Raw genomic sequence first — 21784 nt, forward strand, 5'->3', positions numbered from 1 at the left:
CACAATCCCAGTTCTTTTCCAGGAGCCCAAGAAGCTGAAGTCCAAAGCTGAGGGAAAGCAGCCTCCCACTGGCTCATTGGGACCTCAGGACTTTCTTCAGAGATCTAGGAATTCCTCCAAGGTCGTCTTATTCTCTACAGGACTGTGAGGTAACCAGTCTCAAGGAAGGCAGAACTGGGATCCCTCTACTCAGGAGGCTGAAGCAGGGACTGCACGTTCAAGGCTTACCTCAACTGCAGAAAGAGTATAAAGCTAGCCTGACAACTTAGTGCCACCCTGTCATGAAGTAAGTGAAAGAGAGCTGGGGGTATAGCTCAGTAGTAGACTGCTTAGGCAGGAGGGCCTTGGTCCAATCCTTTCCATCAGAGAGAGAGAGAGAGAGAGAGAGAGAGAGAGAGAGAGAGAACATGAGGTTCCCCAGGCTGGAGTCCTGCCTGCCTGAATCCTAAGGCACCCTCCAACCCTCCAATGATCTATCTCTCTCTCTCTCTCTCTCTCTCTCTCTCTCTCTCTCTCTCTCTCTCTCTCTCTCCTGCCTGCCAAGTTGGAGTCCACATTATGTTCAATGCCTCCTCTATACCACATCTGAGACTTTTTTGTTGATTATCTTTTTTTCTTTTGCTCTTTCCTTTAGAGATAGGATCTCAAAGAGGATGAGATGACCTGTAACTTCTGGTCCTCCTCCCGTCTCCTCCTGGGTGCTGGAATGGCAGTCAGGCTCCACCATGCCTGATTTATGTACTACCTGTAATGGAACCAATGGCTTCCCAAACGGTAGACAAGCATTCTACAGGGATATCTTTTCAGCCCCATTATTTGTTGAAGTAATGCATTATTCATTTTGGTTTCTCACCCGCAGAGCTGAGAACAAATGCCAGCATGAAGTCAAAGTAAGCTGAAGGAGAGAGTGGTCCAGAGATTGTTTCCTTCCACACAGGAGTTCCTGCCTACCTCAGAACAAGGACTGCGTTGTGAATGGTGGTTCTTGGCTCTGTAGGACTCCCTGCATAGCCTGGCTGGAGGACATTGATGCTGGCTTTTTGAAGCAGAGCTTAAGATCCTTTGGATGATCTGAGTAGATAGAGACAGGAGAAGAGATAGGCAGCTTTTTCCTGTTGTCCTCACCCTACATGACAACAGCATGTAAGCCACCTGTAGCTGCCTGCGGCCACACTAACTGGATTCCTGAATGGGAGGCTGGAGCTGTATGGAAGGAAACGGTGAAAGAAATAATGGAGACCAAGACAGGTTTCTGTTCAAGGCCCCCAAGTTTACTAAGAGTCTGTGCTTATAAAGGGGGGAGGTCCATCCCCCGCCAATCCATTCTTGATGCCTGTTGCCAGCCTGTAGGTGATCTGCCAGATGCTGTCTCCAGAATATCTCAAGGGTCTCTCAGCAGGTAGCAGTGTCTTGGAGAAGAGCAGTGGCAGGTGACAGGACAATAGAGCCATTTAAGTCGGAAGGTTCCATCCCAGGTGGCCTCATTCTCAGTGGCAGCAAGGTCAAAGCCAGTCTACTCAAGGCTGGGGGAGGCTACAACAGCATGAAGCTTTCACCAGGCCAGAATAGGGGGACATCTGGCTGCACAGTCTTGGGACATTTATGGGCCCTGGATCAGTCACTATGTTCTCCAAGAAAATTTCTCAGTTTTATCTCCCTATGCATTGCTGATGTGCTAAATTAAAGAGCACTGCTCTTCTAACTGCTTAGACATGGAAGCTAGTCTCACTCTGAGAGAGAACAGTAAGCTTGCCTACAGAGCGCTCCTGTCCCAGCAACTGACTCCTGCATGGTGCCTTCTAAGCAAGGTGTTTCACAATTAGTCCTTGAAGCTGAAGAAAAGGTTCTGGTGTGAGAGTGGATTCTTCCAGAAGAAGGTGTCTCCTCGTGGGGAGGGTGAATGGAAAAGAAGGGAAAGGTGAAGACATCTCATGGATACATTTGATGCAAGAAGAGTGGGCTAGTTAATACTGATTGCCAGCCCTGCAGGGACAATAATCAACTAGGAGATAAATAAGGGTATGGGTATGCCTGAGAAGAAATTTATAGATTGGATTACTTGAGGTGGGAAGACCCATCCTAAATGTTGGTGATTCCATCCCATGAGGGTGGGTCTTGCATTGAGCAAATCAGAGAAACTGAGCTGAGCACCAGCATCCATTCCTCTCTGTACCCTGACTGTGGACACAATGTAGCCAGCTGCCTCCCACTCCAGCTGCCATGTCTAACCTGCAATGATGGACTGCACTGTCACACAGAGAGCCAAAGCAAGCCCATCCTTCCTTAAGGTGTTTCTTGGTGAGTGTTTTGTCATAGTAACAAGAAAAATGACTAATACAGAGAGTGACCCTGCCCTGGGTAGGAGGCGGAGAAGTCTGTGAGCATTTTCTGTCCTTAATGATACAAATAACCAGAACAAGTTGATACTAAAGGGGCTTATTTTAGTACCAGCTGCTGTAATACCGTGGGCTTGCGAAGCCTCACTAGACCCAGCCTTCTATGTGGGCAACTACATGCCATATTCTTAGATGATGCCTTGTCATGGTTGGAATGAAGTGTCTTCTACAGACTAATGTTGGAATGTTTGGTCCCTCGCTAGTGGCACTGGGAAGGTTATAGAACCTTTGGGACATAAGGTCTTCCTGACTGATGTAAGCCGGTAGAGGCCAGGCCTTGGGGGCTTTGGCCCATTCCATTTCCCACTTGAGAGGTTTCCTTCCCTTCTACAGCCCAGATGCCACCATCCACAGGCTTCACAGGCCTCCAGGTTAGTTCCACTGTCTTCCTGGTTCTGATTCTTCTTTCAGAGGGGCTCTTCATTTTTATTGTGATATGGACTTGGCAAATTATGTAATCAGCCCTCCTGAAATATTTGTTAACTAGCCCAATAGCTCACTTACCCCTCTTCTCTTCTTGCCTTGGGCCCTTCCTCAGTTCATCACCTTCATGCCTCTGGACAAGGCAGGCTTCTTCCTTCCCAAGCAGCCTGCTACATGTCTGAATGTAGTTCTTCTTGGTACTTTGACAGTGGGCCTCCCAGCTGTCACCATCGAGCAGTCTGTTGGGAGTCAGACACTAGACTTAGGCAACTCAGAGTCTACCACTATTAATCCCAGAACATACCACATCTTCCAGTTCTGTCCAAACTTTGGACAATGAGACACAACATTGACCTCTTGAAAGCTCATACTTTGTTACTGTGCAGTCAAGTTATAAAAGGAAACCCCATAAAACAATCTTATGATGTTTTAATTAAGTTTAGATTTTGTCCACATTCCTGGCTCTCCCGGACCACATATGAGCTGTGGGTCATGGTTTGGATGCATTTGTAAAGTTTCAGTAACTTGACAAAAGATCTTTGGCTCCCTCCCTTTTAGCCATCTCTTTTCCAGCCCCAAACTGCCCTGTCTCTCCCAAGACATGTCTCAAGCCCCATTCACTATACTCACTATTACATATGGTGATGATACCCAAGATCACAGTCAAGTGTAGAACCTGAACAAGGCTCCAAGCCAAGTCTGACCCAATCACTTCTACCTGTCTCTGTGGTAGATTTCTGTTGGTGTCACTAGAGACTTCAATGTCTTATTTGGAAAGTGATTTAAGCCTTTTCAGTCTCTCTGATGGTAGGAAGAGAGGGTATTCATGTAGTCATGACACCAGTGAGTTTGGGGACAATGACCTGCTCGTAAGGATATGGCAATCTATCTCCAAAGTCCAAGTTCTTGCTCCCACAGCCAAGACTATGAAGGAGCAGGAGCAAGACCCCAGTAACTCCTAAGGGGCATAGGCAGTTTTTGTAGTTACCTAACATTTGTTTTTAGAGAGGTGACAATGTGGTAAGCTACAAATATGCAGTCTTATCCTGTGTGGCCAAGAGGGATCAGCAATAACAGACATAAAACATAAATGAAAACTGTTGCAGGGTGGGGGGCTTCTAATGGGACTACTCTAATGTCAAATGCCTTCCCTTGCCCCTCCTCCTTCTTATCTAGACTCAGATGTGATGGTCGGAGGAAAAGTGTCCATCTATATCTGTGAGGTATATCTAGACTCAGATGTGATGGTCGGAGGAAAAGTGTCCATCTATATCTGTGAGGCAGCTTTGAGATGAGCAGGACAGATGTTGCTGATTCAGATGTCTGGTTCACAAAGTGACCAAAGCAGTCTTAAACTAACGACTGCAGTGAGCAGGGGTGGGGGTGAGGAGAGCCCTATATTGTGGGAGCCACATGATTTCTGTATCTTTATTTCTAGATGTAGACAAAGCCTTGCTGCTTCCAGCTTTACTATTTAATTTATATATAAATATATATATATATACATATATACGTATACACATATATACATATATACAGAGAGGGGGGAGAGACAGACAGACAGACAGACAGACAGACAGACAGACAGACTCTTGTAACCCTTGCAACCGAGGCTGGCCTCAATTTCTTTTTTCGGCATAGCAAAGATAGCCTAGACCTCCTGATCCTCACAGCTCCACCCACCTACCCCTAAGTGCTGGAATTGCAGGCTAAGCCACTGTGCTCAGATTTATGTCATGATGCTAACAGAGCCCAGGTTTTCTTTTCTTTTCTCTCTTTCTTCCTTCCTTCCTTTCTTTCTTTCTTTCTTTCTTTCTTTCTTTCTTTCTTTCTTTCTTTCTTTCTTTCTTTTTTTGTGTTTTGTTTTGTTTTGTTTACGAGACAGGGTTTCTCTGTGTAGCTCTGGCTGTCCTGGAACTCACTCTGTAGACCAGGCTGGCCTCAAACTCAGAAATCCGCCTGCCTCTGCCTCCCAAGTGCTGGGATTAAAGACGTGTGCCACCACCCTCAGCAAGAGCCAGTGTTTCTAACAATTGAGCCACAACCTCAGTCCCCCTCTGGCTTTCTGACCACACTTCTTACCTCAAACGTCACCTAGTTTCCATCTACCTTATGTGTAAGCACCAGTGTCCTTCCTCACACACAAGCCTGATCATACTCCTCTGCCACCACAATGCTGTCAGTGGTTTTCCAACGCTTCATGTTAGTCCGTGTTCAATCCTGTGACAAATGCTGGAGGGGCACATTCTAAGGGGAGGAAAATATATTTTGACTCTTTTAGATTCAATCTATGGTGGCTCGACTGCATTGCCTCTGGGCCTGCATATAATGAGACAGACTATCCAACAGAAGAGCTCAGAGGAGTAGCACCCCTCATCTCCCAGCAGCCAGGAAGCAGAAAGAGTGGAAGGTTAGGTCATGGGTTGTGATATACCTTTCAAAAGCATGCCCTTCTTGTGGATTGCCCTGGTGCTGTTTGTATTTTGATGCTAATTCCTCTTCCCCAAGAATGACTTTAAGTGAACCTTCTCCCCATTTTAACTTGTAAAATAAAGACCAGAGCTAGTGATTGAGCAGTGGAAGAGAGGTGGAACAAAAAGGTTTTGGGGAATGAAGGAGAGATAGGAGTGGGGAAAGAGGGAGAGAAGGGAAGACTGAAGAGGAGGAGGTGGAAGGAAATGGAGCAGAAGCACATGGCCTGGTGAAAACAGCAAGTTATAAAGAATCTCATAGCTGGGGAATATAGTAGAGTAGCGGTAGATCAGCCCAATCTAGGCGCGCAGCGTGTATTCATATTAACTGAGTTGTGTTTTCCTTGCACGGGCTTATTTGGGTTGGAGATTTACTGTAACATGCCCCCGGGAGTCTACTGCCTCCAGCCAAGCTTCATCTCCTGGTAGCTTATGAATCCATCAAGGGATGAGCACACTGACTGAGCTAGAAACCTCATGCCCTAACACCTCTCAATAGAGCCATCAGCTGAGAACTACGTCATGGCCTTTGCAGGAGCTGCTTCACATCCAAGCCATCACCCATCTCTAGATGACAACGAGTGCTCTTCTGCATGACACCTGGGTTGCTTCACATTGAGGATACAATCTCGTGTCACCTACTCACCCGCCCCGTTATCCAGTCACTCCATGCTGCTCAACATGCCAGTTCACACCGCTGTGAAGCCACCGTTGCTCTATTTAAAGGGTTTTCTGTGATTGACTCTTACTTGTCCTCCAACGCCTAACTGCATCCATCTCCCAGGAAGACTTCCCTATGGGCATCAGGGAAAGCATCTTGTCCTGTGGGCTTGTCCATAAACCATATCTTAGATCACTTGCCACATTGCAGAAGAGTCCACCACTTTCTGGTCACTTTCCTAACCCCAACCCTTGAGGCAAGGACTAAAATGAAACCCTGAGTGAGTGTGTAGGTGGGTAGGTTAACAGATGCATAGGCCTTGGCCTCCAGGATTCAACATTGTTATCCATCATATGCTGGAGTTTCAAAAAAGAGCTAAATTGTAATATGGACTTAGGAAGTGGAGAAAGGGACACCCCCCCCAGCTGATGGACTGCCTGTGTACATTCTGAAAGCTGGAACCAGAGCCATGTCAAGGTGCCAACATGGCACGGTCTGATACATCAAGAATGGAGCAACCCTACCCCACCCTTGCCATGGCTTCTTCTTCTTGTCTCATTCCAAGCCCAACACACACACACACTTGCAGGGGAAACCACAGACCTGCTCCAAGGCACAGGAGAGCAGAGCAAGGTCTTTGTCCCTTTGGTGTCACTGTGAATAAAGACAGCTTCCAGTAGAAAAGGTTAACTTTTGCTCACTGAATTCTGTTACACTTAAAACAACTGTTAGGGTGGAAGAGCCTGCTAAAATAACATGGACAAGGTAAAGGGGAGGCTTATAACTGGACCTACAACAAAGCTGGTCCCGCTGTCTTTCAAAGCCACCCTGAGGAGCATGTAAAAGACACTGATGTCCTTTCTCTAGTAAACTTCACAACTCTACAGGCATTTACACCTCTATACAGAGAGTCCTGGTTTCCCTGTAACAGGTTGGATTGTGGGTAAGAATGGCTAAGAAAGCCTCTCTCTGTTCTAGGAAAGGGACCACCTGGACCGCTCCAGAGGTAAGCAAGATAGGTTGAGATGGTAGAACAAGACTTACAAACCCAGGCACTAGAGACAGACTCTGCAGGATGCGTTCAGCCTTTCAGCACTTAGGGCGCTAAAAACAAACCTACACTACTTGGCGGCCCCACCTGTGCTGTGGTGTAAATTCTTCCTTCCAGGGCACAAAAAAGCAAGGTTGTCGTGGGTGTCAGGGTGAGAGGAATGCAGGAGAAAGCATCTCCACATCCATGACAAATCCATATCAGGGCAGAGCAGCTCACAGCACAGAAGACAGGAAACAGAGTCAGGAACCAGGACTAGATTTGCCCTTCAGAGACATGCGGCTCCCAGTGACCGACTTCCTCCTCTCGAGCCTGCATTCCACCCTCCAGCACCTCCAGATCCTCCACTCCAGTTGTGAATCCATCAGTGGCTTCATCTGCAGAAACACCCTCCCAGACAGCTCCAGAGGTGCGCTCTCCTAATCTCCTAGGTGTCTCAGTCCAGTTAACCTGACAGTCGAGATGAACTGGGAGTGGGAAGATGGCTCCATCTATAAAGTGCTTGCCGTGCAAACATGAAGACCTGTTTGCCAGGTGGGACTGCTGAGGTGGCTCAGCAAGTAAAGGTGCCTGCCACCAAGCCCCATGGCCTTAGTTTGATTTCCAAGATCTACGTGGCAGAAGGAGAAAACAGATTCCCTTGGGTTGTCCTCTGACCCCATGTATATGCTGTGTACTGCTCACTTGCACGCAAATAAATAAATAAATAAATAAATGTAATTTTAAAATGTTTACACACAGTGATTAACTACTACAGCAAACCCCTAATGTAAGGAGAATCTAGCAGACATTTCCAGTTCCAATAGAATCCTAACAAAGCCAGTCTCCTCTCCTCCAGGGTGGGAAGACTCTTGATGGTTATTTTCTGGTCCTTATAGTATCTCTAGTCACAGATAGGGTCATGGTGGCCCAGAGAAGAGACATGTGCCAAGGTCACTCAGGAGCTAGCAAGAGACAGAGCTGGGACCGAGCCCACCTCCCTTCTTGGGCAGCTGCTCCTGGGAGGAGCCTGAGTATGGAGTGGAGCAGAGCGGCAAATTCCAGGGACTCCAAGGGGTTTGCTCAGCCCGCCTCCACAGAGTACCGGGAAGGCCAGGCCCTGGTGGCTGGCAGGGAATGCCAGGTCTCCTCTCGCGTGAGGCCAATGTCCTGCACAGCCCCCTTTAAGGAGCGTTCTGCCATCCAGTCTTAATTTTAGCTTGGAGGCGTGCCACCAGCAGCTTTAACTAGAGGCCGGCTGAAGTTATGCAGGACAGCTGTCAGCCGGCATGCTGGGTGGGGCCTATTTAGCCGGCAGCGGCACCAGTCTGGAGACCCTAAGCTTGGTCTTTCTGCCCCCAGGACTATCAACGATACCAGCCACAAGGCTCTGATCGCCTCCTGAAGGAGCCCCAGCCTCACAATGATGACCGAAGAGCACACGGATCTGGAAGCTCGGATCATCAAGGACATTCACTGCAAGGAGATAGACTTGGTGAACCGCGACCCCAAGAACATCAATGAGGACATTGTGAAGGTAGGCTCGGTGCCCAAGTGGGACATCATGGTCCTCACACACTTGAAGTCAGCCTCCCCAAAATCCCCTGGATACTGTCTTCTTCAAACCCCAGCAAACAGGCAAAGTTGTACAGGCCTTAGCAAGGCAAGAAGAAAACTTTAACCACCTTCATAATGGTGTTAAGGGGAAGACACCAAAAATGCCATCTTACTAGTAGCTCCAAGTGCCTGCCCTTGGCTCTGGCCCCAGGCCCCAGAGGAGTCACTGGGAAGATACAGAACCTGGGCCAAGTGGTTGCTTTGCTTTGCCAGCAGCATTTAGGCTGTCTCCATAGTGGGCTTGGGGTTAATCTGAGGCCAGCTTCATCAGTGGCCCCTCCAAGAGACACTAGTTGCCCCACAGCAGTGCCTAGTATTTGTCTCTCAAGCAGAATGAGCCTTACAGGCCATCCTTCATGTTCCCTGCCTCCCTAGCTCCCTGCTTCAGCCAAGGCCTAGTAGCCAGGACTAGGCAAAGGCCTCTCAGCAGGCACCCAGAAAAGAATACTTAAGTGCCTTGGGTCCCCATGACTCAATCTCTGTCTAAACTAAATGCCAGAGGAACCCCATCAGAGCAAAGTCCCAGCCACCAGCTTCAGAGTCCCCAGAGTAGCTGGGCATCCAGGCTAGGTACTGGGACTCACAGGCCAGAGCTGCCTGTGGAACTACAGGTGCAGTGTGGCCCCGGAACAGTCACCCTGCGCACTGTCAAACCATCCACAGCACTGCAGTCACTCCTTCCAGCGGCTGAGCTCTGAATATAATTGTGAGGACTGTGCTCTCAGCATGACAGTCACTGTGGCTTAGTGTTACATGTGTAGTTTTTATAGGATTCCACTAGAGCCGTACCCGGCTTACAGAAAAGCTAGGCAGACATTATAGAGATGGCCAAAGTACCCACCTGCTGTGAAATTTAAAGTTTTCTAGCAGTTACTTAAAAAAAAGAAGAAATTGATTTTTATGAGGCCAACAAGATGGCTCAGTGAGAAATGATGCCCACTGCCAATTCTAATAACCCTGAGTTCTAGCCCAGAACCTATGTGATAGAAAGAAAACAGACTCCTACAAGGCCTCTGAATTCCACACATGCACCATAGCACATCATGTACACACACACACACACACACACACACACACACACACACACACACACATACACACACACACATACACACACACACATACACACACATACACATACACACACATACACACACACACACATACACACACACACACATACACGCACACACTAATTTTTAAAAGAAATTAATTTTTATGTTTTCACTTAATTCTGTATCCAGAATTGTAGCATTTCAACACCTAAGCCACATAAAAGGATACACATCTGTTTCTAGAACTCTGTATGTCTTTTACTGAGGACACACCTCTTTGTGGACTCCAGATTTTCCTCAGTAATACATGTTCCATATTTGGTTCATAAAATTTAACATTGAAAACTGATTCACATGGTCAGATTGTGCCGGACATTCTTACGTTTTTCCACAGTGGAGCCGCGTCTCTCTTTTTATACTGTGATTATTGTGACACAGAATTTAGAGATGTGGCATCAAGTGAGCCACAGATTTTAGCAACACAACCAAGACTTCATTCAAAGGCACAGCCAGAGTTGCCATCCTTCAAGACTGCCCCTCCCACCTGGCTAAAACCCAGCCTTCCATGTGCCCGTCCACACCCGACACAAGCTGGTGCCACCTGTGTGCTCTGCCTGGTGACTCACAATGCCAACCCCCCCTCCCCCAGAGCATACCCCTGTATCCTGAGCAGTAGTGCGCACCTTCACTCTACCCAACTCAGACTCCAAGGCCACCACCCAATGTCACCTCCTCTAAAAAGCCTTCCCTGACTCCTCCAGGTAGTCAACTGCTCCACATCTTGGAACCCCTTCATCAGGTCTGACCTAACTCACACCATTGTGTGCTAACATAGGTCACTAATGGTGGCGATGGAACCCTATGAGGCACACACAAAGCAAAATTTCCCAACTCCAAAATACTAGAGACCTGCAGCAGTCATGGTTTCCATAGAGTAATCCAGCCAAACTGCCTGGTTTCAACTCCAGACTCCACCCAGAAGCAAAGACACTGGATATGTCACCTAAGCGTCTGAACCTTATTTCCCCCATGTGACAATACATCAGTTCCAGTCACCTCCATCAGATACATGAGCCCCAGGCATCTCTGGGCAGCAGAAATGCCCGGTTATGAACTGAAGGTTTATAAGACAGTCACCACTCCCAGGAAGTGTGTGGTTACCTGGGGCTGAGCAGAGCCCTCAGGCAGCCTCACATCCAGAAGACTGGAAAACTGAGTCCTTGGTGGGTACTAGGGCTGGGGATAAAAAGCATAGGACAACACAATTTCTCAGGGATGCTGTGATGGGTACCAAGTGCAGAGGGAATTGATAAGGTTTTACTGAGCCAAGAGGGAGCCAGACCCTAGGACCCCAAAAAAAAGGCAGTGGTAGTATTGTAGTGCCCAGTTCTCTGTCACTTCTCTGAGGAAGAAAAGCGTCCTCTCTGGCAGCCCTGATCCCCATACCAATATCTCCCAAAGACTAAATAAAAGGTGCACAATTAATATTGTTCAGAGGAAATTAGCTGGCATTGTTTGGACATTTTCTGCCTTAGGAAGTTCTCTGGCATTTCCTTCCCTTCATTTTTAATGAGCCAGAAATGAAACATTTAGAAACGCAGAAGAGGGATAATATCGGAACATAAATACCACACAGTTTCAGAGAGCTGACGGGCTGGGGGAGGGGTGGGCTCTCAGAACAAGACAGCCTTCTACTGCCTGGGTTTCTGTCATCACCTGGGAAAGAAAGGAGACAGAAGGCGTCAGGTGAGAGACAGAGATAAGACAGAGGTCAAGGCGAAGGCACAGAAGCCACTGAAGCATGCTAGGTCGCCTTGCCAGGGTGATCTTACATGTCAGCAGCGTCCTCCTGGGATGGGGTGAACAGCAAAGACAGAATCCGGGAAGCACCAGCTACGGTCCCCAGCTAGGACACTAAGCTTGCTGAGTCTCTCGAAAAAATCCTTTTCCCTCTGTGAGCAGGAGTCCCTGGTATAGAAAGAAACCCGAGTGGGAACGAGGGACCTCACTGCAGTCAGCTGCAGACTTCATGTATTAAAACACGAGGGAGGAAGGAGACAGAGCCACCTGGGGGACCCCAGCATAGGGAGGGGGTACTTCCTATAGGTACTGCTCTCGAACCCGGCCTGGACAGTAAAAGCCACAGTGAAAATGAAGCCCATATACCCACTAAAGTAGTCTCTGACGCTCGGGTCAGGCCTCTGGCTGAGTGGAAGGCTTGAGAGATGGGCATTGAGGAACTGTGAAGAGGGTACCTCATTTCCTTCCTCACCCAACCCTGCTACTAGTATGAAAACCCCGCCCCATGTTACTGAGAACCAGCTGCATAACAGGCACCATGCTGCCTAGAGGGTATGCCAAGATCTGTGTGCCCACTGCATACCAGGCTTTGGGACTCTAAGCTCACTTGTGCATGTGCCCCATGCAAGGGCACCTCCTGATGACTCGGAGTGGAGATAATCTAGCGCCCTCCCCCAGGCAAGCCTAGAAACCCCAGCCTGCCCCAGTCCCTGGAGTCATTTCTGAGAAGGCGCGCAGCTGACTCCAAGTCCCTCCCTCACTGGCTTACACACACGGGACCTTGCTCCTGAAGCTGCAACTTCCAGCTCCTCAGAAAGGGAAGCAGACAGATGTATCTGAACTCTTCTCAGTTCATGGATTCCCCACCCATTTTCCATGTACACCTGCCACAAAACACCCTCCGTCTTCCAATGGCACCTTCTGCTTGTCGGCAAAGCCAAGATGCATTTAGAGCAGCCAGCAGTCTATCCTCAAAGTCCTGCTTCCAGTTTTGGTGGAGCTGTGACACATGGCTGTGCAGTAATAAAGCTGACCCGATGCCTCTTCCTGGGAAGAGCCCGAGCCTTGCAGATGAGACTAGAATAAGGAGCTGGGCAGGAGAAGGTGCCAAATGCCATAAGTGGGTGTCAGAGGAAGTGTCCTGGAGGTTAGGGGAGAGAGGGGACTTGTGCCTGAGAAAATCAGGGCTGTCTTCCTGCCCAAATGAAACCCAAGGTGCACTTTTTAAAATGAGAAAAAAAATTGAAATGAGGACCAGGCATTCTAGAAACAGGAAGTGGAATGAGCAATTATATGGAATCTTTTCACAGTTCTGGGAAGAATACAGGATGGAGTTGATAACTGTGAGGGGCAGGTGCCACCATCACCCCTTCCTGTGTACACAGCAGGCATTACTAATGGATCATAGTACTCTTCCAGGAAGCCAAGCCCCATCATCTAGTCAGAGTTGGTACCACAAATAGAACCTCTTCGCTATTCTGGCTGCTGGAGAATACAGAACTAACTGTCCCTTGAAGAAAGCACAGAGCACCCAAAAGAAAGTGTGCAGGTGAGAACGCAGAAAGGGCAGGCAGACAATGCAGAGTGTATCATAGTTCATCTGATCCTTACTGGAAGCTCCTTTATCTCCCTCCAGAAACTACTTCTCAAAATGGCTATGTGGGCCCTGGGGCGACGGCTCAGTCAGAAGAGTGCTTGCTGCACACACATAAGGACCTGAGCTTAGCTTCCTCAGAACCCAGGCAGGGCTGGTGTATGCTGTAACTCCAGCCCTGGGACTGGGGGAGATAAAATATCCCTGAGCCTTGCAGACTAACTGGGCTAGCTGAATAGATGAGTTCCAGGCTTGGTGAGAGGAAGTGTTGGAAAAGTAATGTGGAGAAGTAACTGAGTAAGATTCAATGTTGGCCCCACACCTCCATGCACACATATGTGCACATGTGTATGGGCACATGCATGTACACATATGCATGTGTACCCACATATACACACATACCCATGAACACACACAAGGCTATGGAATTAATATAGAGGTATTCTCACCTGGTGATGCTTTGTTTGTCCAGACCTTTCAAAATGTGGTCTCCTTTGTGGGGTTTAGCTTGCTAAAATGTGGTTTCATGGGTTTTGTCATTATAAGAAGTCTACGCAACCAAAGTAGAGAGGGTCTTGTCCTTCAGGTCTGAACATCAGCAAACGAGTCCTGCAGCCTCTAGGAAGTGAACCTGGGATCTAGGGTGCCTTCCCCAGTGACATGCTTTTATCAGTAATCAGCTGCCATGTAGCCCATCACCCACCCACCCCCAGAAGTTCTGTGGCTTTGTGGAGCTGGGTGGGTGGTTCTACTGTCTCTGGGGACATCCCCTGAAGCTTCAGTCAGATGGTATCCTAGGGCTGACATCACTTGGGGACTCTTCTGGGCTAGAACATATTCTAGCCCAGAAGGTATTCTGCTATTCTAGGACACAGGTAGAGACAGAGGACAGGACTCAGTGGGGATGCTGGCATGGGTAAGCTTCCATCTCAGAGTTTCAGGGCTGTTTCTAGAGAGAGGTTGAAACACACACTTAGTACCACTCTAGAGCAAGGTATAAGAGTACATTTCAAAAACCAGTAACTCTGCCAGGTGTCCCTAAAGCAGAAGGCGACAGGACTTCCTGGTGCTTAGTCTGTAGCTGGCCCAATGCTTTCTCTGTCACATTCTGATGGTTAAAATGAGTCACATGGCAACCTCAGACTTGAAATGGGACAAGACCACCCACGGTCATAGATACAAAGAGGTGTGACTCACTGAAGGTTATTTGGGGAGACTAGCTAGCCAGCAGCCAGAAGCGAGTACATGGTCTCAGACTCCAGCCAAGTCATTTCTATCTCTCCCCACCCTACCAGTGCCATCTTCACCAAAGGCACTAGCTGAGAGGGCAAGAGAGATGCCAGGAAGAAGCCAGCAAGAGGCTAAGTGCCAAAATGCACTGGGAAGACAGTGAGGCCCTGCTAGGAGGTTCCAGTCTCACTTCCTGTGGCCTTGTTTTCCAGGGCTTCTTCCCTGGTCCTTTACACAAACGCAAGTCCCTTTGTGCTCCAGCAAGGGTTCTCCAGGTAGCTCTGTAGGATACTTTCTGTCCAAACTTCTGGTAATACCTGGTCACCTCCTTCTGAGATTCAGCTCCTGCTGGCATACCTGGCTATAGGGAGTGGAGAAAGCCTGGATTGAAGTTCTGACTGACTGTTGACATAGGCTCAGGCCCATGGAGTAATGCAAAGTCTACTCCCCAGGGGATGGGGGGTCAGAGGTAAATGGCAAACTCTCCCCTTCTGGTCTGTATGTAGTTGTTGATTAACATGTAAAGAAAATGTCCACATAGCTTTCTTCTCCTGGACACTTCCAGCCTGAAGGCTGCTCACCCACAGGGACTGCTCCTATAAAGATTAACTAAGTCTGCCTCCTTGGTCTATTCTATACCATAAACCCTGCCTCCTTGTTTAGCTGTATGCAACAGCCCCACCTCTCTGTTCAACTCTGCATGCTACACATGCTAAGCTTCTGGGGTACTGTGTTTTCTCCATCAGAGAGTCCAGACCACCTGATCCCAGCTTTCTGTCTGTGTCTATCTGTGTTTGTCTTTTCTCCCTTCCTTTACTGACTCAGTCAGGTCCATCGCAGAAGCAGTGCTGGACGAGGCACCTGGCCCATGTGGTGACCCTGGGCAAGAAGCATGCAGAGGAGATTGAGGCACAGGCTTTGCTGTCCATCTAGCTTGAATTCCATTATGCTTGGCCTTTATATACCTTATGAAACGACTAGTATAAGATGTATAGGCAGAGTTGATCTAGAGGGTCCAAATGCATTATGAGTTTTACCATGGTCATCCCAGATCATACAGAAATCTGCTAATATTGTTTCTAACAAAAGAAAGAAACCTCATCCATCTTGTTAAACTGTCTTTACAGCCATCATCTCATTTTAATTCGTAATTTTATGCATCAGTGCTTTTCAGACTGTGTGGGCAATGGTCAGTCTGACCGAGATTATTCCAGTCTATTGTAACAGTTATACTTTTGTAAGACATAGTAAAAATTATCAGAGAAATGAAAAGAGAGTATATAGTATAAATCCCCATTGATATTATTATTCAGTAGTCATACATGACTGCATCGAATTGCGATGACCATTTCTAACACCAACTCAGCTTCTGTACTGACCTTCTGGGACTGAATGGCCCACCCCTTACATAGCATGACAGCAGTCTAGGATACCAGGATCCAGCCATGCTAAGGTTTTTGCTCCTGTCTTTAGACGCCAACACTGAAGCTATGCCGAGAACCATGTCCCCATCCTCTCTCTGCAGAGTTCAACACAACAAATAGCTAGAGAAAAAGCATAGCGCCTTGAATCACACAGTAGCCCATCAGCCAAGTGGATGCTGGAAGCCTCACACCACCTCCTATACTCCTAGACATCTTATCTGAATTATCCCAACCCTGGATGACCAAGGACTGAATAGTGTGGAATTCTGGGTGGAGGCAGACTTTGGATGCAGGAGTAGGTGTTGTCCTCCCACCTCATTTCCAGGCAACCCAGTGGTCCTGCACCTTGCCAACCTTCTAGTGACTGCAGGGACGGTGCAGACCTGTGCCAATGAAACAACTGGCTTTCTTGTTGCTCCCAAAATAACTATGTCAGAGAAGACACAGGCTGAAAGAGTACCATCTCCCCTTCCCACCCTTCAGCTACATAGGTGACTCTGAGACTTTCTCAGCCCAAACCCTCCAAGAAAAATCCTTCTCCCTCCCACTGCTAGAGAGGAAAGGAATTCAGTGTGCTTGATGCACTACAGGGCAACCTAGACATGCTGAGTGACTCTTATGGATGGCTTTGATGAATGGCTCTCCGAGCCAGAATTTGTGGTCAGAGTGCTCTCAGGTCTCAGATTCAATTTAGGGGAGCAGCTACCTCCTCCCTGCGCAGCCCAGCTCTCCAACAGCATGTTGCTGCTTCAAAGAAAAGAAACCAGTTGCCACACATTCACCTCTCAAAGATGATCCCAGGAAATAACTCAAGTGTGGGTGCCAAATAATTTCTGAGAAGAAATGGTAATTTAAAAACAAAACAAAACAAAAAAAACAACAACAAAAAATCCTCATAGAAGGGACAAGCATCATAAGCAGGAAAGAAAGAATTCATCCATTGTCAGCTGTCACTGAGAGGTCCACACCATGTGAGGAGATCAGCCGGAGAATTCTTCTATTCATCATCTGGAGTGTTAGCAGAAGTTCCAAGACATATTGTATAAGACTTTAAGAGCATTTGAATAAGTACTTATCATTAACGAGTACCTACCATGTGGCAGGTATTGAGTACTGAGCACTGGGTGCTCAGTAAGTATTTGTTTCTGTGGATGAACATATGAATAATGGATAGAGAAGAAGAGGGGAGGATAGGTAGGTGAGTATATGGATAGACAAACAAATAGGAAATGAATGAATAGATAAGAGATAGAGGGGTGGGTAGATGGGTATGGGTAGAAGATGAGAGAATGGGTAGGGAAATGGGTAGTTAGATAAATAGATGATGGCAGTGGACAAGTAGATGATAGATAGATGATAGGTAAATAGATGAAAGATAAACAGATAGATGATAAATAGATGATAGATAGATAGATAGATAGATAGATAGATAGATAGATAGATAGATAGATGAAAAATGAATAGATGATATCTTGCTGAAGATTAATAGATGGGTAGATAAATGGGTAGAAGAGGGAATGAGTGGATAGGTAAATAGATGGTTAGACAAATGCATGAATTATTAGGAAAATATATGACTAGCTACATGGGTAAATAAATGGATAAAAAGGGAGATGAACAGATAATGTATGGGTAGATAAATAAATAGATGGTGAGACATACATGGGTCATGAGAAAATAGAAGAAAAATTATCTCTGCTCTTTATACCAATAAAAAATGCTAACCACTTTTTTCTAATATTTTTTCTCCTTTTACTTGAAAGTAGATTTTTTTCAAACAATATGTTTTAATCAGTTTTTCCTTTCCCACCTCCTCCCAGATCCTTCCTACCTCCCCACCATCACCATTAGAAAATAAGCAGGCAACCAAAGAAAAGCAGAATAGGGCAACACACACACACACACACACACACACACAAACCAAAAGAGCCAAGGGAAAAAATCACAAGAGCACAAAAAACACATACAGACACAGACATACACACTTGTGCACACAAGAGGCCCATAAAAATGCAAAGTAGGAAACCATAATCTCTAAGTGCCTTCATCAGGGTTTCTACTGCTGCAGTGAAACACAATGACCAAAAAGCAAGTCGGGGAAGAAAGGGTTTGTTTGGTTTATATTTCCACATCACTGCTCATCATCAAAGGAAGTCAGGACGGGAACTCAAGCAGGGCTAGAACCTGGGGGCAGGAGCTGATGCAGAGACCATTGAGAAGTACTGCTTACTGACTTGCTCTTCGTGGTTTCTCAGCCAGCTTTGTTATAGAGCCCAGGGATTGCACCGCCCAAAATGTGATGGGCCCTCCCCACCCATGAATCACTAATTAAGAAAATACCTTACAGGTGTGCCTACAACCCAATCTTATATAGGCATTTTCTTAATTGAGGCTCCTTCCTCTCAGATAACCTTAGCTTGTGTAAAGTTGATACAACAATCCACCACTATAAGTAAAAGACCTGTGATGTTTAAAAAAATAAACAAATAAATCCTTCAGGAGAACTATTGAGTTCATTTTCTGTGGTGCTCCACTGCCGGCCATGGGACCTGATCTTTCATGATTTACACACCTCCTGAAGCTGTCTTGGAGAGAACTAACTTTTCCTTTGCCAGTGGCTGTCATTTGGAGATAGCTCATGGGTTAGAGATGGGGCTTGTGTCTACTTCTCCTCTCAGAACTGGGACCCCATCTGGCTTAGACCCTATAGCTCCTATGTATGGTGCCACAGTCTCTATGAGTTCTTACGTGCCTCAGTCCTGCTGTGTCTAGAAGGCCTTGTTTCCTTGGTGTCTTCCATCCCCTAAGGCTCTTACAATCTTTCCCGCCTCTTCTGCAAAATTCTCTGAGCCCTTAGAGGAGGGATTTGACAATGACATCCCATTTAAGACTGAGTGTTCCAAAGTCCCTCACTGTGGACATTTTGAGTTATGTGTCTCTGTGTTTCTTCCCATCTGCTGCAGGGAAAAACGTCTCTGAGGGTGGCTGAGTAGAACTGCTGGTCGATAGTATAGCAGAATGCTGTTAGGAGTCATTTTATTACTAAATTCCTCTAGCAGAACAGTAGTATTGCTTTCCCTCTGGTCTCAGGTTTTGGCCCCCAGAGTAGTGGGGGAGATGGACTCCACTTCATGGAGTGAACCTTCAATCCAATCAGATAGTAATTGGTTACTCCCACAACTTTTGTGCCACTACGACATCAGCATAGTATGCAGACAAGTCACCATGGTAGATCACAGAGTTTGTCGTTGGATTGGAGTTTACCCTTCTCCTCTGGTAGCATGCAGAGTAGCTTCCAGTGTCCTGAACAATACCCAGCAGTGGTGAGGGCTCTAGGTAGGCAGCAGCCTTGCCGTCAGTTTGTGTGGCACAACCAATAGCCTTGACAATAGCCTAAGTTGTATGGGTGTTCCCTTAAGTCCCCTTGACCAACAACTGAGTTAGATGTAACCCATTCCAGTCATTGGATGTTTCATTTGGTGACAAGAGATGTCTAGTTTGGGATTTGTTTCCCCCATTGTTTGGTGGTTCCATTTGAATGTCTTTCATATATGTACATAAGTTAATAAGTTTCTACTGTAGTAGGTTTCTATATGACCCTTAAAATAGCCCTTTAGTTTTAGCTACCCCTCCCCATACTTCCTTCCTTACCCTACCCCTCTTCCCTCATTGTCTCTAATAAGATTAATGATTCTCTCATTAATCTTCCCATTGCTGTCCCCTCCCAACACCAGTCCACAACTATATTCTATTTCCTCTTCCTCAGGAGCTCCTTCCTCCCCCCCCCCCCCCGAGTCCCTTACTCTATACCTAACCTCTTTGGTTGACCAATTCCATTTTAAAGAGGAGGGAACAAATCTCACTGAAGTTAAAAGACATGCCAAACCTACCCATCTGGTCAGCAGCTGCACTGGCATGCAAGCTCTCCTTTGGACTCTAGCTTTCTAGGTTTTTGTTCCTGTGGGTGGCTTGCTTGTTTGTTCACTTGTTTGTTTGAGACAGGATCTCACACTATAGACAGACTGACCTGCCTCTCACTATGTGGTGCAGGCTTTCATCAAACTTAGAGCAATCTTCCTGTCTAGGCCTCCCTGGGATGGGATCACAGGCGTGGCTCGATCTTTATACTACAGCCTCCCCCTCCAGCAACAGCTGTTCAGTCAGTTTCTGTATATCAAGTACACAAAACATCCAACTTAAGAAGAGTGCAGGTTGCTTTGGGCTCACAGTTTTGGAAGTCTCAGTCCATGACAGAGGGCCCCATTGCTTTGAATCTATGATGAGACAGTTCATTGTGGCTGAAAACACATGTTGGAGGAAGGCATTCACCTCATGGCAGGGAAGTGAAAGAGAAAGAGGAAGGCACCTATGGTCTAACAACCTTCCACTAGATGCCTACAAAAAGGGTCCTTTGGTCTCCCAGTAGTGCCTCCCTGGGGACCAAGGCACTGTTCTATTAGAGGACATTTCAGATCCAATCTCTAGCAGCATCTTACCATTCCTAACCCTGCCATTAAGGGTTCTGAGTATTTGTATGTCTCAATTCACTCAATCCTCTGACAACACCTACAAAACAGGGCAAGAAAAATGCAACCCAGAGAAACCTCAATAACCTGCTTGGGTTATCCAGCCAGTAAGTAGCCACTCAGAGTCCAAAGCACGGCAGTGATTTTAAAGCCAAGCAGAAACAGGAAAAGTATGTCAAATAGAGGAAGTTGCTGAAATAAAGGAGGCAATCTGGGCTACAGTGATTCATGACCCACAGCTCTGGGTGGGTGTAAAGATAAAGAACTAGGACTCTGTCTTGAAATAGGTTTTTCTGCCTATCAAGGGGTAGATCTCACTGAGAGTCATCACCTTCGCTGAGGGATGCAGCATAGCCTTGGGATCCCACCGCAGTTAGGGTAGCAGGAAGACCGTGGAGTAGTCATGATGCCTGGATTGAGCCTGGTCCTGGTCCAGGCTAGAGCTCCTACCTGTGAGCCCACATATCCTGTGAGTTGAGCTGTCCCCTTCTGGCTCCTGCAGGTAGATTTTGAAGACGTGATTGCGGAGCCCGAGGGCACCTACAGCTTCGACGGTGTATGGAAGGTGAGCTTCACCACGTTCACCGTCTCCAAGTACTGGTGCTACCGCCTGTTGTCTACACTGCTGGGTGTTCCACTGGCCCTGCTCTGGGGATTCCTGTTCGCCTGTATCTCCTTCTGCCACATCTGGGCCGTGGTGCCCTGCATTAAGAGCTACCTGATCGAGATCCAGTGCATCAGCCACATCTACTCACTGTGTATCCGCACCTTCTGCAACCCGCTCTTCGCTGCGTTGGGCCAGGTCTGCAGCAACATTAAGGTGGTGCTGCGAAGGGAAGGCTAAAGCCAGGCTGGGCTGTGGGGAAGGCTGGGCAGGGGGATCAAAGGTCAGGTGAGCATACCTGGCTCTGCTCCACATGGGCTGCTGGAGAGCTCTTCCTTTTGAGGTTCCTCTCAATTCCACCTCAAGATGGGAAAACTTGGTGCGGGAGGAGCCAGAAGGAAAAGACAGCCCAGTGTGGAAACACGGGCACCCCTGCTCCGCTCAGCCTCCCATGAACCCCGGCGGCCCTGACTGAGCGGAGGGTTCCTTAAGAGGCAGCTAGCGCAAGGCTTTGCGTTCACATGTACTGTAATAGCCAGTCTTCTAGAGGTGTGACTCGTCTCCTCATGCTAGGGGGAGCAAGCAGTGACTGCCGGCATTGAGGAAGGTGCTGCAATAAAGGGTTTTAACTGCACCAGGGATCACTATGCTTTGTTTGCGTCTGTACAGTGGCTGTGTGCCCTCCTCTAGTTCTGAAACCCAGAAGATTCGGTTGGTCCTCTGGGCAAATTGAAAACCAGAACGAAGTTTTGTTTCCTTCAGGAGTCTGCTCCCTTGCTGCGCATAAACAGGATCTCCCATACAAGGAGATTATTTTCAAATGACTTCTGCTGTCCCTGAGGCAGGTGAGGAGTACCGAGGGCAGGTGAGCATCTCTGGGCACTGCTGAAAATAGATCCCCAACTTCAGGCCACTAGGAATCCCCACTCTGGCTCAGACACTGAGACGGGAAC

The 21784-nt window shown here is 47.4% G+C and overlaps 1 protein-coding gene and 2 long non-coding RNA genes across 3 annotated transcripts; 1 reads left to right on the top strand and 2 right to left on the bottom strand.

Annotated features, from left to right (window-relative positions):
• Positions 1-1391: 1391 nt before the first annotated feature.
• On the bottom strand, positions 1392-10427 carry LOC115490429. Its single transcript, XR_003956496.1, has 3 exons — positions 10337-10427; positions 2901-3058; positions 1392-1884 (listed from the first exon to the last, which is right to left on the bottom strand). It is a non-coding gene; the product is annotated as an uncharacterized LOC115490429 (long non-coding RNA).
• Positions 8098-21465, top strand: Cav3 (caveolin 3). The gene is made up of 2 exons (NM_007617.3): positions 8098-8518; positions 20730-21465. Exons 1-2 carry the CDS (start codon positions 8405-8407, stop codon positions 21069-21071), a joined length of 456 nt encoding a protein of 151 aa, NP_031643.1. The 5' UTR covers positions 8098-8404; the 3' UTR covers positions 21072-21465.
• Gm35649 lies at positions 11261-12217 on the bottom strand. The gene is made up of 3 exons (XR_377961.3): positions 12037-12217; positions 11486-11621; positions 11261-11369 (listed from the first exon to the last, which is right to left on the bottom strand). It is a non-coding gene; the product is annotated as a predicted gene, 35649 (long non-coding RNA).
• Positions 21466-21784: the final 319 nt, after the last annotated feature.

The sequence above is a fragment of the Mus musculus genome, chromosome 6 (genome assembly GCF_000001635.26).
Source record: "Mus musculus strain C57BL/6J chromosome 6, GRCm38.p6 C57BL/6J".
NCBI lineage: Eukaryota > Metazoa > Chordata > Mammalia > Rodentia > Muridae > Mus > Mus musculus.